General features: G+C 38.8%; 1 protein-coding gene across 8 annotated transcripts in view; it reads left to right on the top strand.

The window, feature by feature from the left end:
- CHL1 (cell adhesion molecule L1 like) overlaps window positions 1–16,790 on the top strand; it is a 217,245-nt gene that overhangs the window by 185,427 nt on the left and 15,028 nt on the right. For all 8 annotated transcript variants that reach the window (XM_029050965.2, XM_029050963.2, XM_029050958.2 and 5 more), the window contains 5 exons: window positions 4,298–4,520; window positions 6,979–7,094; window positions 7,223–7,427; window positions 7,980–8,102; window positions 12,010–12,189. In XM_029050965.2, coding sequence (XP_028906798.1) covers window positions 4,298–4,520; window positions 6,979–7,094; window positions 7,223–7,427; window positions 7,980–8,102; window positions 12,010–12,189 — 847 coding nt within the window. The remainder of the gene's footprint in view (window positions 1–4,297; window positions 4,521–6,978; window positions 7,095–7,222; window positions 7,428–7,979; window positions 8,103–12,009; window positions 12,190–16,790) is intronic.

Below are 16,790 nucleotides of genomic sequence, written 5' to 3'. Positions count from 1 at the left end.
TAAGAGATGGGTGCCCATTCATCTGAGCATCAAGCAGAAACTCCTCATCATTACCTTTAAGACACTCAATCAGTTCTCTCTCTCCTATCTACCCCTGCTCCACTCCCACTGCACATTTCAGTCTTCTAACACCAACCTACTCACTATTTCATGCTGTCGTCTCTCTCGCCTTACCCTTGCTCTCACCCTGTGTCCTGCTGCCTAGAACTTCCTTCCCCCTCATAATCTGGCAGACCATTGCTTTTCCCACCTTCAAAGCCGACTAAAATCATATCTCCTCCTGGAAGCCTTGCATGGCTAATCCCTTGTCTCCCTTCCCTATAATTTCCTATCTATTGCATCACCTATGCAATTGAGTCCATAACCTCTAAGCGCGTAGGTACTCACCCACCTTCACCTCCAGAGCCCTTATGTACATATCTTTATTCTCTTATTCTAAACCCTCATTTCCTCTTTTCCTACTCCCTTTTGCATCGCCCTAACTTGCTTCCCTTTATTCACCCTTCCACCCTCAAAGCACTTATGTACATATCCATAATGTATTTATTCATACTAATGTCTGTCTCCCCTCTAGACTGTAAGCTCGTTGTGGGCAGGGAATGTTTCTGTTATATTGTTGTGTTGTATTCTCCCAAGTGCTTAGTGTAGTGTCCTACACAGTAAGCACTCAATAAATACGATTGATTGATTTACTGATTATTCTGTTGCTCTCCCACCCTGTAATTGATTTTAACATCTGTCTCTCTTGCTAGATTGTGAACTCCTTGAGAGAACATGTCTACTAACTCTTGTATTGTGCTCTTTCAAGTCCTTAGTGAAATGCTTTGCACACTATAAGTAGTCAGTAAATACTATTCTTTGACAAGTAGATAATTGCCTCATTTATCTATGTGGTAGAGCTATCCCTGAATAATAATGATAGTAATAGTAAAAAAAAAAAGCTGCTCAGGCAATAGATCATGTGTGCTTCCAGAAAGGGCTCGAGCTAGTGGTTCACGGCCCTGGGGTTACTGAGAGGGCCCCATCATGACCCAATAGCAGCAGGTGAGTGATAGACTTACCATGACCAACAGGAGAGTGAGGTAGCAGATGCAGGGTCCACTGATCTATGGAGTTTGAAAACACGGCCTGTGTTGCCCAGAGAAAACAGGAGCTAGGCTCACAAGGCCATATGATGAAGGATATTTAGGTGGCCAGAATGGAAGGTAACCAAGGGGAGCATCTTAGACCCAGGATAATGGTAGTGTCATGTTACCATGGGGGTTATCAGACAAGACAGGCTACCCACTGCCCAGGGGGCCCAGAGACTGGTCCCACTGCAGCTCAGAAGGTAGAGACTTGGACTTATCATAGCTTCTAAAAAAGAAAGGGTAAACTGGAAGAGACACACATTCAGTGTTTCCTGGTGGTGTTTCGGGTCAATTAGGATGCGTACAGGAAAGTCCACTGACTAGGCAAATAAACCCTGGGTACACAGTTTGAAATAAATGACTTTCAGCCAGTCCCCCAGCTTTAGCACAAAATTGGCCCTTTGTACTTTTGGTATGGTTGAAGATAGAACTGAGAATATCATCTTTCTGTTTTTTCTGGTGGGCACAGCATTGTTCCTGGAAATGAAGGTTGGTTTTGCCCCGTGTAGACATGGTTAATGAGTCAGCAATGAGGTTTGGAGGCCAATCCAGGAAATCTTTCCTTTGAATTTTGCTGTCTTGCAGTCAATTCAATCTTTGAATGTTAATGCAGACTCTTGGCTTTGTAAAATTAGATGAAGAGTCTCAAAAAGGAGATTTTAATGTGATATAGCTCATTTGACATTTGGTCTGGTTGGTAAGCAAGAAGTGGATTCCTCTAGGTTTTCAGTTATTAATTGCCTAGTGGCAGCCAGATCCAGAAAGTGTTGAACCAGCTTAAACCACAGCAATGATACTTAAAATGACATTGTCTTCCTTTAGTGAGCTGCTGGTTGAAATTGTGAATCTTCAACCGAAACAACAAAACCACTTTATGGTTTAAGAAGGTTTATTGTGCTGGAATTTAAATGCTCTGCCCTGCCAAATGGATTCAGGAAGAAATCATATTGACATGCATATGTCTAGAAACAATTACCCAAACTCAGAAAATTATATTTTAAGGAAGAATTCCTTTTCAGAATACAAAGAGCAAAGAGAGGCAATGTGCTGTTTGAAAAAGATGTTAATATTCCTCATTTGGATTAACAGACCAGATTAACACTGGGAGCAGACTTTTGAATTAAAGAATTCAGCTTTAAACATGATCCAACTAAAGGTGAAATTCTGTTGAAATATAATTCTGTATTTGAACTGTAGTTTTCAACCCTATCTTTAAACTACTTTTCCACATGTAAGTTTAATCATGAGTCCCAGTCAGACTTAAAATGAAACAGAATGACCTGACCTAAAAAGTTTCACATTTAAAATATGTTTAACAAAACTATTTATTTGGGATTTTAATTGTTTGCCAATATTCACTGTTGTTGTTTTCTGGGTAAAGATTGTTTCCTCATTTTGAAGATTTTAAAAATTTGATTCTCTTTATTCAAGTTCAATTAATCAATTGTATTTACTGAGTGCTTACTGTGTGCAGAGGACTGTACTAAGCACTTGGGAAAGTACAATATAGCAGAGTTGGTAGACACATTCCAAATTAAGTATAATCAATCAATCAAAATTAAAATTATCAGACAGCTTTGGTTCTAAGTTAAAGTTTAAAGTACTAACTCATGTCATGATTGCATCTTGTTTTATCTTCCCTCAAGAAAGAATTCGTGATAATTGTGTGTTTAGGGGAAGGGCAGAGAGAGATCAGTCATTGATATTTAGTAACTGGTTACTCTGTGTATAGCACTGTATTAAGCACTTGGGAGAATACAATAAAACTAGTAGATACGGGTATGAAGAACAGGCCAGAGCCAGGGGAGTTAAGAACAATGTTCAGTGAGTATGTTGGCTTGAGAGGAGTCAAGTATATGATCTGGGGTGTAATTGGAGAAGAATGATGACAAGTAGTTTGGAGAGAGTCGATGGGGTGCCTTAGAGCTAGTGGTCAGAAATTTCTCCTTGATATGGAGATGGATGGATAACCATTGGAGGTTTTAAGTGAATGGGGAGATGTGTGGAGGTGTGAAGTTCTAGAAAAATGGTCCAGGCAGCAGATTGAAGAAAGGGCTGGAGAGAAAGAGACAGGAGGCAGGGAAGTCAAGGAGAAGGCTGATGCAGTAGTCAAGTTCTCCCACATGTGTTGCTTTCGGATTGCGTAGGGCTTTTCCTTAAATAATGAAAATTAAGGCAGTTTTACTAGAGGGTTTCAGAATATGCTAGAAAATATGCATTTTGGATACTTATGACTGGATTTAACCACAACAATTTGCCTAGGAGTGCTTTTGTCAAGCAGGATCGAAGGAAAATATAATTATAAAATTTAAAATGAAATAAAGAATAATCAAAACTTATTGTTACTTTCTTATACAGAACATTATCTGAGAATTGATGGGTCCCCAGAAAATGCAGTTCTTTTTATAGTCAGAAATTTCATGGCCTGTTGGTAGAAGCATGTCCAGAGGCTTGAATTTACATAAAGGAAATAATGGCTCTCACTTCAATCCCCATTCATACTATTCATTGGACAGGAAATCCCATGATTGTACGGGAGTGAACATGTGAAAAATTCCAGGACTAAAATGCCTGAGGCCCCACTGATCCATACACAATCACTCTGAAGGAATTCTGTTATTGAGACTTCATCAGAAATGAAATCCTCTTCTATTAAAAACTTAAATTGTAGTATTTCTTTTTCCTGACCAAACGTCCCTTAATCCAGCTAGTCTTTCAAACTGCCTTTGAAGTTGATAAATCTTTTTTTAAAATTTTATTTTATGGTATTTAAGTGCTTACTTTGTGCCACACACTATACTGAGCCCTGGAGTAGATACAAGCTAATCAGGTTGGACACAGTCCATTGTTCCACATGGGGTTCACAATGTTATTCCCCATTTTACAGATGAGGTAACTGAGGCACAGAGAATGTTAAGTGACCTGCCCAAGATCACTCAGCAGACAAGTGGAGAGCCGAGATAAGAGTCAAAGGCCTCAAATTTCCAGGCCCCTGTTTTAACCATGCTGCTAGTCACCTTGAGTTATTTTAGGGAAATATACTGAAAGTTGTATTCCTAATTTTGACCTATCATACATTCACTGACTCACAAATTATTCATTCTTTAATTTCCACTTCATTTTTGAAAATTAAGGCAGTTTAGTAAGTCTCTTAATTTCTTTTGTAGCCTTTGAAGCCCATGGAGCAGAATGGACCAGGACTGGAGTACAGAGTGAGTTGGAGGCGCCAGGGGGTTGAAACGGACTGGAATGAAGAAACTGTAAAAAAACATGTCTTGGTGTTGAAGAACACCCCCACCTTTGCTCCTTATGATATCAAAGTTCAAGCAATAAATCAGTTTGGTTCTGGACCTGAGCCCCAGGTAGCAACTGGATATTCTGGAGAAGACTGTAAGTGAAATTTTTTCAAAATTGATTTGAAATTCAAGCATTTGTTACAATTCCATATCAGAAAGAAATTTTATTAGTCAGGGTATACCTGTTACATAATTTAATCCTCCCCATTAATTGCCTCATTACTTAGAATAGCTACCACCATATTTTAAACAACAACATAAAGCATCTGTGGCTTTTTGTGACAGTGGAAATATGTAACAAAATGTGTCTGTCCCATAAAGAATGATTACGGTCTCTTTTAGCTTTCGGAATATAGCAGCAAAATTATAACTAAGTTAAAATTCAAAAATATGATGTTTTTCCATCATTTAGGGTTAAATTAATATTCATATAAGAGGTTTATGCTTAAACAATTTGAGTATGAACAACTGAAATGTTTTGACTTCTATTTTAGAATGTCTTCTATCCTTTTATCAACTTGAGGGAGTTTAATGAATTTCTGTATTGTATTTTGTTCAACCATAATGAGTTAAGATGATCTATGCACAACTTCCAATTAAAATTTCCATTTCAAGCTAAGAAAGTAAAATATCATGAGGGATTTTGCTTTTCACACATTAAAAAAGCAAAAACATTTCAAAGAGAAGTATATTTTTGTGTCCAGTTTTAAACTATTGAAGGTGCCTAAAATCCTTGATGATATTTCAAGAATATGTCAGAGTGAATATGTGGCAATATGGTCAGCCATAGAACACAAAACAGAAAATATCACAGCCACCAGCAGGCACAAGCATAAGATATGCAGAAGTCCTTCTGTTGTCCCAGTCCTGACTTTTGGGAAGGTGGGAAGTCTGGTAACGAATCTCATTGCACAATCTAAATGATTTGAAATTCATAGGATCACTTGACCTAAAATTCTCAGCAGTCTCTTGCTCCTGCTGCTAAACCCAAATTAATTTTGCATTTGTCCTTCAAAGCAGAACAACTTGACTTTCAGTATTACCTGTTATAATGAACTGTTACAAATACTTCTGATTATGTTTCCAAAATGCATATGTCAGTGATTCTTTGATAACTACCATAAAGAAAGTTGTTCCAAGTTTCCCATTTGAACTCCTGAAGGCACTACACTATATGGTAAGGAAAAACGCAGAGGCGAGCACCCTCCTTTCCGTTGCTCCCAGATACTTCTATTTTAGATTACATCCTCAGGAATGCCAACTGCCGGGGCACCTACAGTTCAGGCGGCAAATGACTTTATGCTGCGCCCTTAGCCCTATGATCAGTTTGGTTGCTCCCTGAAAATGCTCTGACGGCAGCATAGAGGGTAGCATGGATGTCACCTTTTCTGTGAAGCAGGGCTAGACTGCATGGCTACAAAAGCATGAGTCTCTTCTGTCCAGTGCAGTCAGTGCTACTGTTAGCTGGAGACTCAAATTAGATTTGCTCTCTGCACATTCAGGTATGAAAGTGAATTTTCCAATGGAAATTCCTTTCCAAAAACATGCCGGGTCCCATACAGACCTGACCATCAATGCAGTAGTTGGCTGACTAATGCATAATCTAATACTCGGAAACGTGCAAATGTTTTTTTTTCATAGTTGAAGGCTCTGTTTATGCACGTATTTGTAACTGAAAATGAGAGGAATCAAACAAAGGCTGGCAATCCAGCTGCATTTTTGCCTTGGGATTTCTATGTGCGTATACTTTTGTGAATCTCCTATCTCAGAGAGTTGGGCTTGGCCATCTAGTGGAGGTTTTACAATCACAGTGGGCTTCAGACTTCTAAATGCAGTTGTACTACAATATTTTGACAATTATAAGAATCCATAATTCTATTCAGGAAAAAAATGAAGATACTCAAATCAAATTCCACTGGTATTATAAACTGTGGCCTATCTCGAAGTGAGAATTCACAAGCCCCTCTCTAATCCAACATTCTCCTGTAAAGATTCCAAATGAATAAATCTGGATTGGCTGAAGCAAAAATCTGATGGCATGAATTAAAAAAAAAACCACTCTACACCTAGAATTCAAAAGCTTGTAATAAAACCCTATCAGCCCCTTGTTACCCAGCCCTTAGAAATACTAACTATTACCTCATTCACAACTTTTCATGCTTGCACACATCCTAGAAATTGGTCCTTGATAGTTTGCCTTTTGTGAATGCTAACTTTTTTCCCTCTTCACTCTTTTAGACAGATATATTTAGCAAGTTGTACTTTATGTGTAATGTTTTCATTTTATTGCTATATGCTTCAAAATTCTTTCTCTTAAGATTCAATCCTTAGAGTGTGTAAAAGTGATTACTGTCAGCATGACCCCTGCTTTCGAAATGACTTAGTGATTAAACGAAATGCCGTAGGTTGGATTTAAAAAGCAGTTTAAAATATTTTAAAATATTTCATTAAACCTTTATGGAAAGCCTTTTGTGAGAATTACTTTCTGCTTTTGTTTTACATTTAGAAAATTCATTCTACGTAAAATCTGTCCAAATGTTGTGTATTTATAGATCCTGATGCAGCTCCATTGAATGTTGCTGTGAATATAATAAACAGTACACTTATTAATGCAACCTGGTCTAAAATCCCCAGAGAAAGGGTACATGGACACCTAAAAGGATATAAGGTTTTGTTATCAATTTTTTTCTCATACTTTTATTGGACTAATCTTCAAAAATAAAGCTAATCTCAGTTGGAAAAAACACAAATAATTCTTAAAATTAATATACTGAAGATTGACCATTTTCATTTCAGATCAGTTGGTGGAAAACAAAAAGTTTGTTGGATGAAAGAAAACATCGCCAAGAAAAACACTTTTTAGTGTTTTGGGGAGACAGAGACCATGGCATGGTTCCTGGCCTAGAACCATATAGTGAATTTCATTTATCTGTCTTAGCCTTTAATTCAAAAGGTTCTGGACCTGAAAGTTCACCTATTATCTTTCAAACCCCAGAAGGAGGTAAGAAAATTGAGGGGTAAGAAAGCAAAGAGAGACATGTCCAAGTAATTGAAACCATTGTTTTTATGATTTGGGATTATTGGTATCCAGTGGTAATGGTTTTAAACAGGGGTCCCCAGTGACTATTGTGACATCCAATTCTCAGGTGTGTCCTGGTATTTCTGGCCACTATCATGCTTTATTTTATTTTGATTGGTGGCCACCCTGAGCACGTTTGGACACACACATTGGGATCCTGGTTTTTGTCCTGAGGCGGCAAAGACATGAGAAGGAGCCTTGAACACCTCCTCCCCACCCCTTCCACATCCTTCATCCACTTCAAGGTTTGTGAATTGGGGGATGTGGGAATTGTGGTCAAAGACTTTTCCTCATGTCTTTTATGGGTCTCAGAATAAAACAGAGTTGGGAGGCCCAAGTCTAAAATAAAGTGATGCTAGAAAACAGTAAGATAACATCATTGGATTCCTTTATATAAAAATCATATTGCTTATAATTTGTCATTATTTGGCATAACATCTGGAGTAAAATGACATTTATACTTATGTTTTTCAGTACCTGAACAACCAACTTTCCTAAGGATTCTCAATTTTGATAAGAATGCTGTAACTTTATCTTGGGGGCTTCCTAAGAAAGCAAATGGCCGCCTATCAGGCTACGTTTTGCAATACCAAATAAGTAAGTAGGGATTTCATTTAAGAAACAATTTATGGTTAACAATATAGGCAAAAAGATGGTGCAGTAAACAGAGAATTAGATCTCATTCTTGAATTTCAATTCCAGATGCCCAAATTTTCTGAGTCCCAAGGCTTAATTTGCAACTTCTTATCTATAACGAAAAAGCTGTCGGGTTCTTTTTCTAAGTTGAAATCACTTTACATTTATGACCTTTTTTTCTTCCAAGATTCCTGTTAAATAAAGGATGAGTTTCATTATCTCCATTTCATCTACTCTGAAACTGATATTAACAGAAGTCTAGCCCCGTAATGCACAGGAAGTCATGGCAAAATCAGGGATTTAAAGTCAACCCTTTCGAGTCTTGACTAGAGGTGTTTCTTCTAGGTACTGGGGATTGTCACCAGCTATGAAAACTAAAAATATAGATAAATCTCTAGAGTAGTTTGAGGAAAATCTAGGAATTAAATCTTTTTAAATGTTATATTCTCTCATGGAATAAACTACTTTCTGGAAGTTAGTTAGGCCCCTTTGGGCCTTGTAGTAATTCTCTCAGGGACTAGTGTAGTTTTCAGTACATTTGTTATTGATAAACTGACAGCAGTTTCAATTTGGACTATGTGGAAATTGAGGAGAAACTGTGTCTTTATCCTCTGAACTACTGTGCATCAAAATGTCTGCCAGGACAGGGTAGTCTCAATACAGAGCATCAGGAGAAACCTGTGATTTCATCATGTTTTCAGGCATGTTCTTCATCATAAGTGCAAGAATTCTAGGAAACAGGCACCATTCCAGCTTCTCCTAGGAAATTCCAAACCATTCCATGTAGAGGGATCGAGCAGGCCAAACACTATCGATGTCTGCACCAATAGTCTCAGGTGGATGCAAGCACAGTGACAGCAACCTTGTATCGTTCCCTTCCATACTAGTGCTCAATAAGTACCATTGATTGATTGATTGATACTGCATCTGAACATCCCTCTGGCCTAACTGAACCATGACCAGTAGAAAAAAATATTAATGCAGCTTTAAAGTTCAATCTTTTTATTTATTCATTCAATTGTATTTATTGAGCATTTACTATGTGCAGAGCACTGTACTTAGCACTTGGGAGAGTACAATATAGCAAGAAATAATAATAATGATGCTGGTATTTGTTAAGCGCTTAATATGTGCTGAGCACTGTTCTAAGCACTGGGGTAGATGCAGGGTAATCAGGTTGTCCCACATGAGGCTCACAGTCTTAATCCCCATTTTACAGATGAGGTAACTGAGACACTGAGATGTTAAGTGATTTGCCCAAAGTCACACAGCTGACAGGTGGCAGAGCCAGGATTAGAACCCATGACCCCTGACTCCTAAGCCCGTGCTCTTTCCACAGAGCCATGCTGCTTCTCTAGACACATTCCCTGCCCACAGTGAGCTTGCAGTCAACGATGACACTTCCAGAGAACAGCTAATATACTAGGAGAATCTGGTGAATGTCATAGAATATGCAGATAAAGTATTTCATATCATTATGAATTACAATTTTGTAGAGATGAAGCGATACTGCAAAATAACTACATCATGGCCAAAACTAATCTGACAAAAAACTTCAGACACTAAATCTAGGAATAACTTGTTGTGTGCAAACTTTTCTTATTTGCCTGTTCAGAAGGGGGAAGCAGCATGGCTTAGTGGAAAGAGCATGGGTTTGGGAGTCAGAGGACATGGGTTCTAATGCCGGCTCTGCCACCTGTCTGCTCTGTGACCTTGGGCAAGCTGTTTAACCTCTCTGTGCCTCAGTTACCTCTTCTGTAAAATGGGGATTAAGACTGTGAAGTCCCCATAGGACAACCTTATTACCTTGTATCTACCCCAGCGCTTAGAACAGTGCTCGGCAGATAGCAAGCGCCTAACAAATACCATAATAATTATAATTATTATTATTATCCTCTTTGTACTCTTGTCTCTTGGCGATTTCCTCAGAGACATTCCCCTTTTTGTTCATTTGTGTTCATGGTTTCGACACTCTTGTTGAAGATTATCTGATCATTTTGCCCTTGTCTAGTTCTCGATTATTTAGCCGTACAGATAATGCCTTCTTGGTTCATTGCTGCTGCCAGCAACTACCTTGATTGGATTATTTTATCCTTCACCCTCCATTTACTCTTCCGTTGTCATCAATAATGGCCTCACCAGGTCTTCTGATCCTTTTATTATATTCTCCCCAACAATTTTGCATACCCCAAACAATGTCAGTCTGTACTGGGCCACTCTTTCCTATGCTGCCTGATGTGCTCTAGGGGCTCCAGCCTGAGAATCAGGGATGCAGAGGGTGTTAGATGTCTGAAAACTGGATTCTCTAGATGTAGAACATGAGAGCTGCAGATGGTATGAAAGTTGCTGGTCCTAACCTGAAGTGTTATTGGAAGCAGTCACTGGACATCTTGTAGTTTAACCAGTGGAACTCCAGCATTACCACTCAGATACAGGAATGCCGAAAGTCCAATTCCCAGTGGCCCCTTTAAGCCACCTAGGCAGAAAACATGAGGGTATAGTGAATGATTCAAAATAGGGCTGGCTTTGATCTGTGGAATTTATTGTGTGCTTACTGTATGCAGGGGACTGCACTAAGCACTTGGGAGAGCACAGCACAGTAAGGTTGGTAGACATGCTCTCTGCCTACTGTAGAATTTGCAGTCTAGAGTGGGCTTCTTGGGATTTAGACTGTGCTTAGAGTCACATGACCTGGCTCTGGTAAAGACCTGGAATCAGGGTCAAAGGTCCTGCAAGGCTGCAGGTGAAACTGGCTGGTCCAACATATGGAAGTCAGGAGAGCAGGAAGACAAAACAGGATCATCAACAGGCCAGGGAGAACAGGATAGTCAACAAATTTAATGCGGAAGTCAGAATTACCAAAAAGGGTAGACTAAGGAAAAGTAATAATAATAATAATTATGGTATTTGTTAAGCTCTTACTATGTGCAAAGCATTGTTCTAAGCTCTGTGGTTGATACAAGGTAATGAGGTTGTCCCACATGAGGCTCACAGTCTTAATCCCTATTTTACAGATGAGGTAACTGAGGCACAGAGAAGTTAAGGGACTTGACCAAAGTCACACAGCTGATAAGTGGCAGAGCTGGGATTAGAACCCCTGACCTCTGACTACCAAAAAATACTGATTGTCTGGGAAATAAGAGCAGTCTTTACATCTCACTCAGTAGCAGTATGGCCTAATGGATTGAGCATGGGCCTGGGAGTCAGAAGGACTGGCTTCTAATACCAGCTCTGCCACTTACCTGCTTTGTGACCTAGCGAAAGTCATTTAACTTCTCTGGACTTCAGTTGCCTCAGCTGTAAAAATGGGATTGAGACTCTGATCCCTATGCAGGACAGGGACTCTGTCCAACCTAATTATCTTGTATCTACCACAGTGCTTAGTACAGTGCCTGGCACATAGTAAGCACTTAACAAATACCATAACAAAACTCTGTGGGTGCTCTAGTGAAAACAGAGTCCAGCTGGGAGGCCGCCATATGCAGAAGGGTCACTGGTGCAGGTATTAGGTCTGGATCTCTGATGAGCATTTGCTTTAAAGGAGCACACTCCAATGGAATTATTATATAGTACAGCTAATAAATGTGAAATGCTTGATTTGAAAGTCATGGAATTTTCAGATCATTTAGCATAATGTGGACCTTCAATAAGTATTAGTTGATAGCCAGACATTTTCCTCATCCTAAACATAAATGTGACCATGAAAAAGTGGAAAACTCATTAGGAACTCATTAATTGCTTGTAAAAGGCAGCTATTTCAGCCAAACTATGAGTAGTCATATAATAAAGGTTTAATGAACATGCTTAATTAAATGAAATGGAATTTCGGGAATCCATATGGAGCTATTTATTGTTTTTCCCTTCCTAGTAAATGAAACATATGAAGTTGGAGCATTAAATGACATCAACATTACAAACCCTTCAACACTCAGCTTGAGGCTCTCAGATCTTAACTCGACCACGAAATACAAATTCTACTTGAGGGCATGCACTTCAAATGGCTGTGGAAAACCAATAACAGAAGAAGGCTGGACAATAGGAGAAGGGAGTAAGTTAAAAGGGGTCATATACTTAAATATAAATGTCTGTTTATCCATAGAGATATATACTGTCCATGGCAGGCTTGAGTGCTGACAAAGTGATTGTATTTCCTATGTCAATGGCAGTTTTTAAATAATGCTTTAGAGACTGGAGTTTCTTTGACTTGCCTACTGATTTTATACCTTCAGGTCTTTGTGCTTTTACTGAACTGAGACTGAAGGGAAAGGTAGTATCATATTTGAAATCTACCTAGGTTGAATGGTACTTGGTTCTTATTAATTACTAATCCCCTTGCACTGTCAACCCAAAACAACTGGTAAATATTTCCAATTTCCAATTATATGAAAATTGAATATTTTATGTGTATATGCACCTATATATTTAAATGTCTATGGTTTGTGTAGTCACATGTACCTAAGTGCTCCTTTTTTAGCAATCTATATGCTATGTCTGTTTTTTCCTCCCCTTTACATTTTAGGCTCTTTGAGAGCAAAACTATGCCTTCACACTTTTCAAAACTTCCTGGTACACAATACAGTGCTGTGCACTTATCAGGCACTCAGCATATATATGCTGTTAATGGAGGCGGTGGTAGTGATGATTGATGATTATCAGGAGGATAGAGCTGCTTCTGGGGCTGGGCAAGAATTGGAGAACACTTATTGGAGCACGTGGTATTTTAGGAGGCCATTGCATGTGGGGAGAGCTGTGATAGATTTGGAGAGAGAGAGGGAGTTCCAGGCTGAAGGAACAGCATGGGCAAATGGATGGAGGCAGGTGAGGCAAGACAAAGGTAGAGTTATAAGTTTAGCTTAAAAGGAATGAGTGAAAGCAGATATGTAAGATGTGGTGAGTTGGTTGAGAGTCTTAAACCTGAGTGCTGATAAGCTTTAGTTTGATGTACAGGGATACAGGAAGTCAGTGGAGGGTTTTGAGGAGTAGAGATGTGTGCCCTCCTACCCCCCTCTAGACTGTAAGCTTGTTGTGGGCAGGAAATGTGAGTGTGCCTGTTGTTGTATTGTACTTTCCCAAGAGCTTATTACGGTGTTCTGCATACAGTAAGTGCTCAATAAATATGATTGAATGAATGAATGCCGAATGACTCTTCCAGAAGATGATCCATGGAACACTGTGAAATATAGATGGGAGGGGACAGAGGATAGAGAAAAGAAGACCAACAAGGAGGCTCATAAAATATAGTCTAGCAATGATATGACTAAACCTTGGCCAGGGTGGCAGTAATTTGGGTGAAACAGGCTTGGATCCAGGTGGTATTATATATTATATAGATATTATATAGGAAGAAGCATCAGGATTTGTCACTAGATTGAATGTGACAATTTAAAGACAGTGAAGAGTGCAGGATGACATTGAGGTTGTGGGCTTCTGGGGCAGAGGGAGAGAGGTGTTATCAGTAGTATGGGAAAGTTAGGAAGAAAAGTGAGTTCAGGGGGGAAGATGAGTAGTTCTGTTTAAACATATAGAGTTTAAGGTGTTGGCAGAACATTCATTCATTAATTCTTCATTCAATCAATTGTATTTATTGAGCACTTATTGTGTGCAGAGCACTGTACTAAGCACTTGGAAAGTACAATTCAGCAATAAAGAGAGACAGTCCCCCCACACCGGGCTTACAGTCTAGAAGGGGGAAGACAGACATCAAAACAAGTAAATAGGCATCATTATAAATAGAATTGTAGATAATACCTATATATATTATTTCTGTGGGGCAGGGAGAGGGAGGAAGAGCACAGGGAGTGAGTCGAGGTGACGCAGAAGGGAGGGGGAGCTAAGGAAAAGGGGGGTTTTTCAGGACATCCAGGTGGAGGTGTCCTAGTGGTAAGTAGAGGTATAAAATTATAGACTAGATGAGAAGTCAAAGCTAGACAGGTACATTTCAGAGTTATCTGCATAAAGATAGAACCTGAACCCATGAGAGTGGATAAGCTCCCTGAGTACAGAGGGAGAAGAGTTGGGGGAACCAGAACGGAGCCCGGCGGAACATCCATGGTAAAAGGATGAGAGACAGAAGAGGATCCAACAAACAAAACTGAAAAGGAAGCTGAGATTTAGGTAATTAAGGTACTTGTCTACATTTTTTTCAACCGTTTGGTGTGGAGACCAAAATTTTCAAAAGCAAATAGTTGTATGGCAATGAGACTACCACCAGCGTGGCTCAGTGGAAAGAGTGCGGGCTTAGGAGTCAGAGATCATGGGTTCGAATGCCGGCTCTGCCACTTAGCTGTGTGACTGTGGGCAAGTCACTTAACTTCTCTGTGCCTCAGTTACCTCATCTGTAAAATGGGGATTAAGACGGTGAGCCTAACGTGGGACAACCTGATTACCCTGTATCTACCCCTGAGCTTAGAACAGTGCTTTGCACATAGTAAGCACTTAACAAGTACCAACATTATTACCACCAAAGCTTACATTATGAATGTCTCTTTAGCCATTCACAAAATATCTATCTCAAATTCCTGGTTCTCTCTAGAGAATAAATTGTAGGGTAGGATGGCTTAAGGCAGAACCTGCACTGGTCAATTTATTATCAGTTTGAAAAATGTATAGATTCTGCAAGTGTCTTAACAGTCTAACAAAATCTGCTTTGTTAGCTAACTTCTGCAATGTAAAGTTGGCAGTAAAACTTTCTGTTGCAAAGAATTAGGTTGTTTTGGTATGGATAGGGATTTTGCTTTGGCAAAATTACTGACTGGTTCAGTCAGTCATATTTATTGAGCACTTACTGTGTGCAGAGCACTATACTAAGTGCTTGGGAGAGTACAATATAACAGACACATTCCCTGCCCGCAGTGAGTTTACCGTCTAGAGGGAGGGGGGCTCAAGGCTCTGCTCGATTGACAGTTTATGCACAGGGGTGCTATAGCTCAGACAGGACTTTGAGTAATGTGTTTAGTTTCCTGAGAATGGCAGTGTTCTAGGGAGACAGGTTTTCTGAGTGGAAAAGCCCCAAATGCTCTCTGCCAATAAGGTAAACAGGTTGATGTAACGACAGCTCCACATTTAATTTTCAATCTTCCTCTTGCAGAGCCAAGCCAAAAAATACATTTTCCATTTGACAGTTTCCTTTAAAAAAACAGGCCTACTCTATACAGATAGAGCCATAAAGTCAGTTAACAATCAAGCATACACTAATTGCATCCCAGAGGCAAGTTTATCAGCAGATTTCACACACAAAGGATGTTCTCATTTTGAAAGACCTGGCTGTATAGTATGCTTTAAAAAATGTCATCTCCATTTTTTTTAAAGATGAGGATTTGAATAGGAATTATTTTAGTTGTACTGGTGCTTATTGGGTGCTTTCTCTGTGCTGAGCACTGTGCCAAGCACTGGTGTAAGTATGAAATCAGTGAATTCAGAAATAGTTCCTGTTCCAAATAGGGGCTTATTACCTTGGTGGGAGGACATTTAGAAAAGAGAAATAAATTAAGATGAGGTATAGATAGCAGGAAGACCAACAAAACAAGAATTTAAAACAAAGGGAATAGAAAAGTAATTAAATAATTAAACAGTCGTTGGAGAGGAGACTCCTAATGACCTTCCCCACTCCAGGAAATTATAGGTTTTACATTTTACACACACCTCCTTACAAGTTGGTAAGAGAGAATGTCAAATGCTGGTGGAGGATTTTTTTATTACTGCTGGTGCTATCTTTCTGGGGATAAAAATATACTCCAATTATTTTCAACTTTCTAACATCAATTCTTTCAGTGCCAGGATATACCTTTCAGTAATTTGGAGGTAAATTTTTCCTGACCAGTTTGTCTTTGCTTTTTTTTTTTCAGGGTTCTACACTTTCTCTATTGCATCTGCCCTTTTTCAGTTTCCAATGATTTCTCTTCTATAGGTATCTGTTCCACAATTCAGACCAAATAACAAGGAAAAAACTCTAAAACCTTTTTGCACTGGACACCAACGTGATCTTTGAGAATAGAAACGATAATTTCCAGTGAGAAACAACATCCTGTTATCGCAAAATACACATAAAAGAGATTCTGTGTACAAGCTAGAGTCTATTACTGCTTATCTTTTCCTTCTTTCTCTGCCTACTTTCCACAATTAAGTGCTATTTGACATTTAACTCCAAGTAGGAGTGATTTTTATCTGTCAAGCATTTTTTTCAGGTTGTTCTCTAGCCAGCAATTCAAATTATGAATTCTGATTTCTGAAAATTGATCAAAAACATTAGTACTCTTCTGTCACTTTTGCAACTTAATTGAAAAGTTTGCTTCATCTTCATATAATTCATTTCACAAAACCTAACATTAGAATAACGAGATCGTTATAGTAATATATGATGTTTCTGCAACAAGTTTATAATTTCTAAACATACTTAGCCTGGAGTTTGTCCTCTGTGTAACTTTAAATTCTATGTTGTACGGTATGCTACTTCATCATATACTCTATTGGAAATGTGTAGACACTACTGTATTTCTATTCTGCTTAAAATAGACAATGACCAAGATTTTTTTTTTTCCACTTCATCCATTAACCAATTTCTAATCTATAAATTTTCTCATTTAATGACCATGCGAGTTGCTTTCTAATTTTGGTGATGCATATAGCATGTGGGAAAAAAATAGATGCTAT

Source organism: Ornithorhynchus anatinus, chromosome X1 (genome assembly GCF_004115215.2).
Source record: "Ornithorhynchus anatinus isolate Pmale09 chromosome X1, mOrnAna1.pri.v4, whole genome shotgun sequence".
In the NCBI taxonomy this organism is placed as follows: Eukaryota; Metazoa; Chordata; class Mammalia; order Monotremata; family Ornithorhynchidae; genus Ornithorhynchus; species Ornithorhynchus anatinus.
Note: the sequence above shows the minus strand (reverse complement) of the source record. Positions and strands in the feature narration are given on the sequence as shown.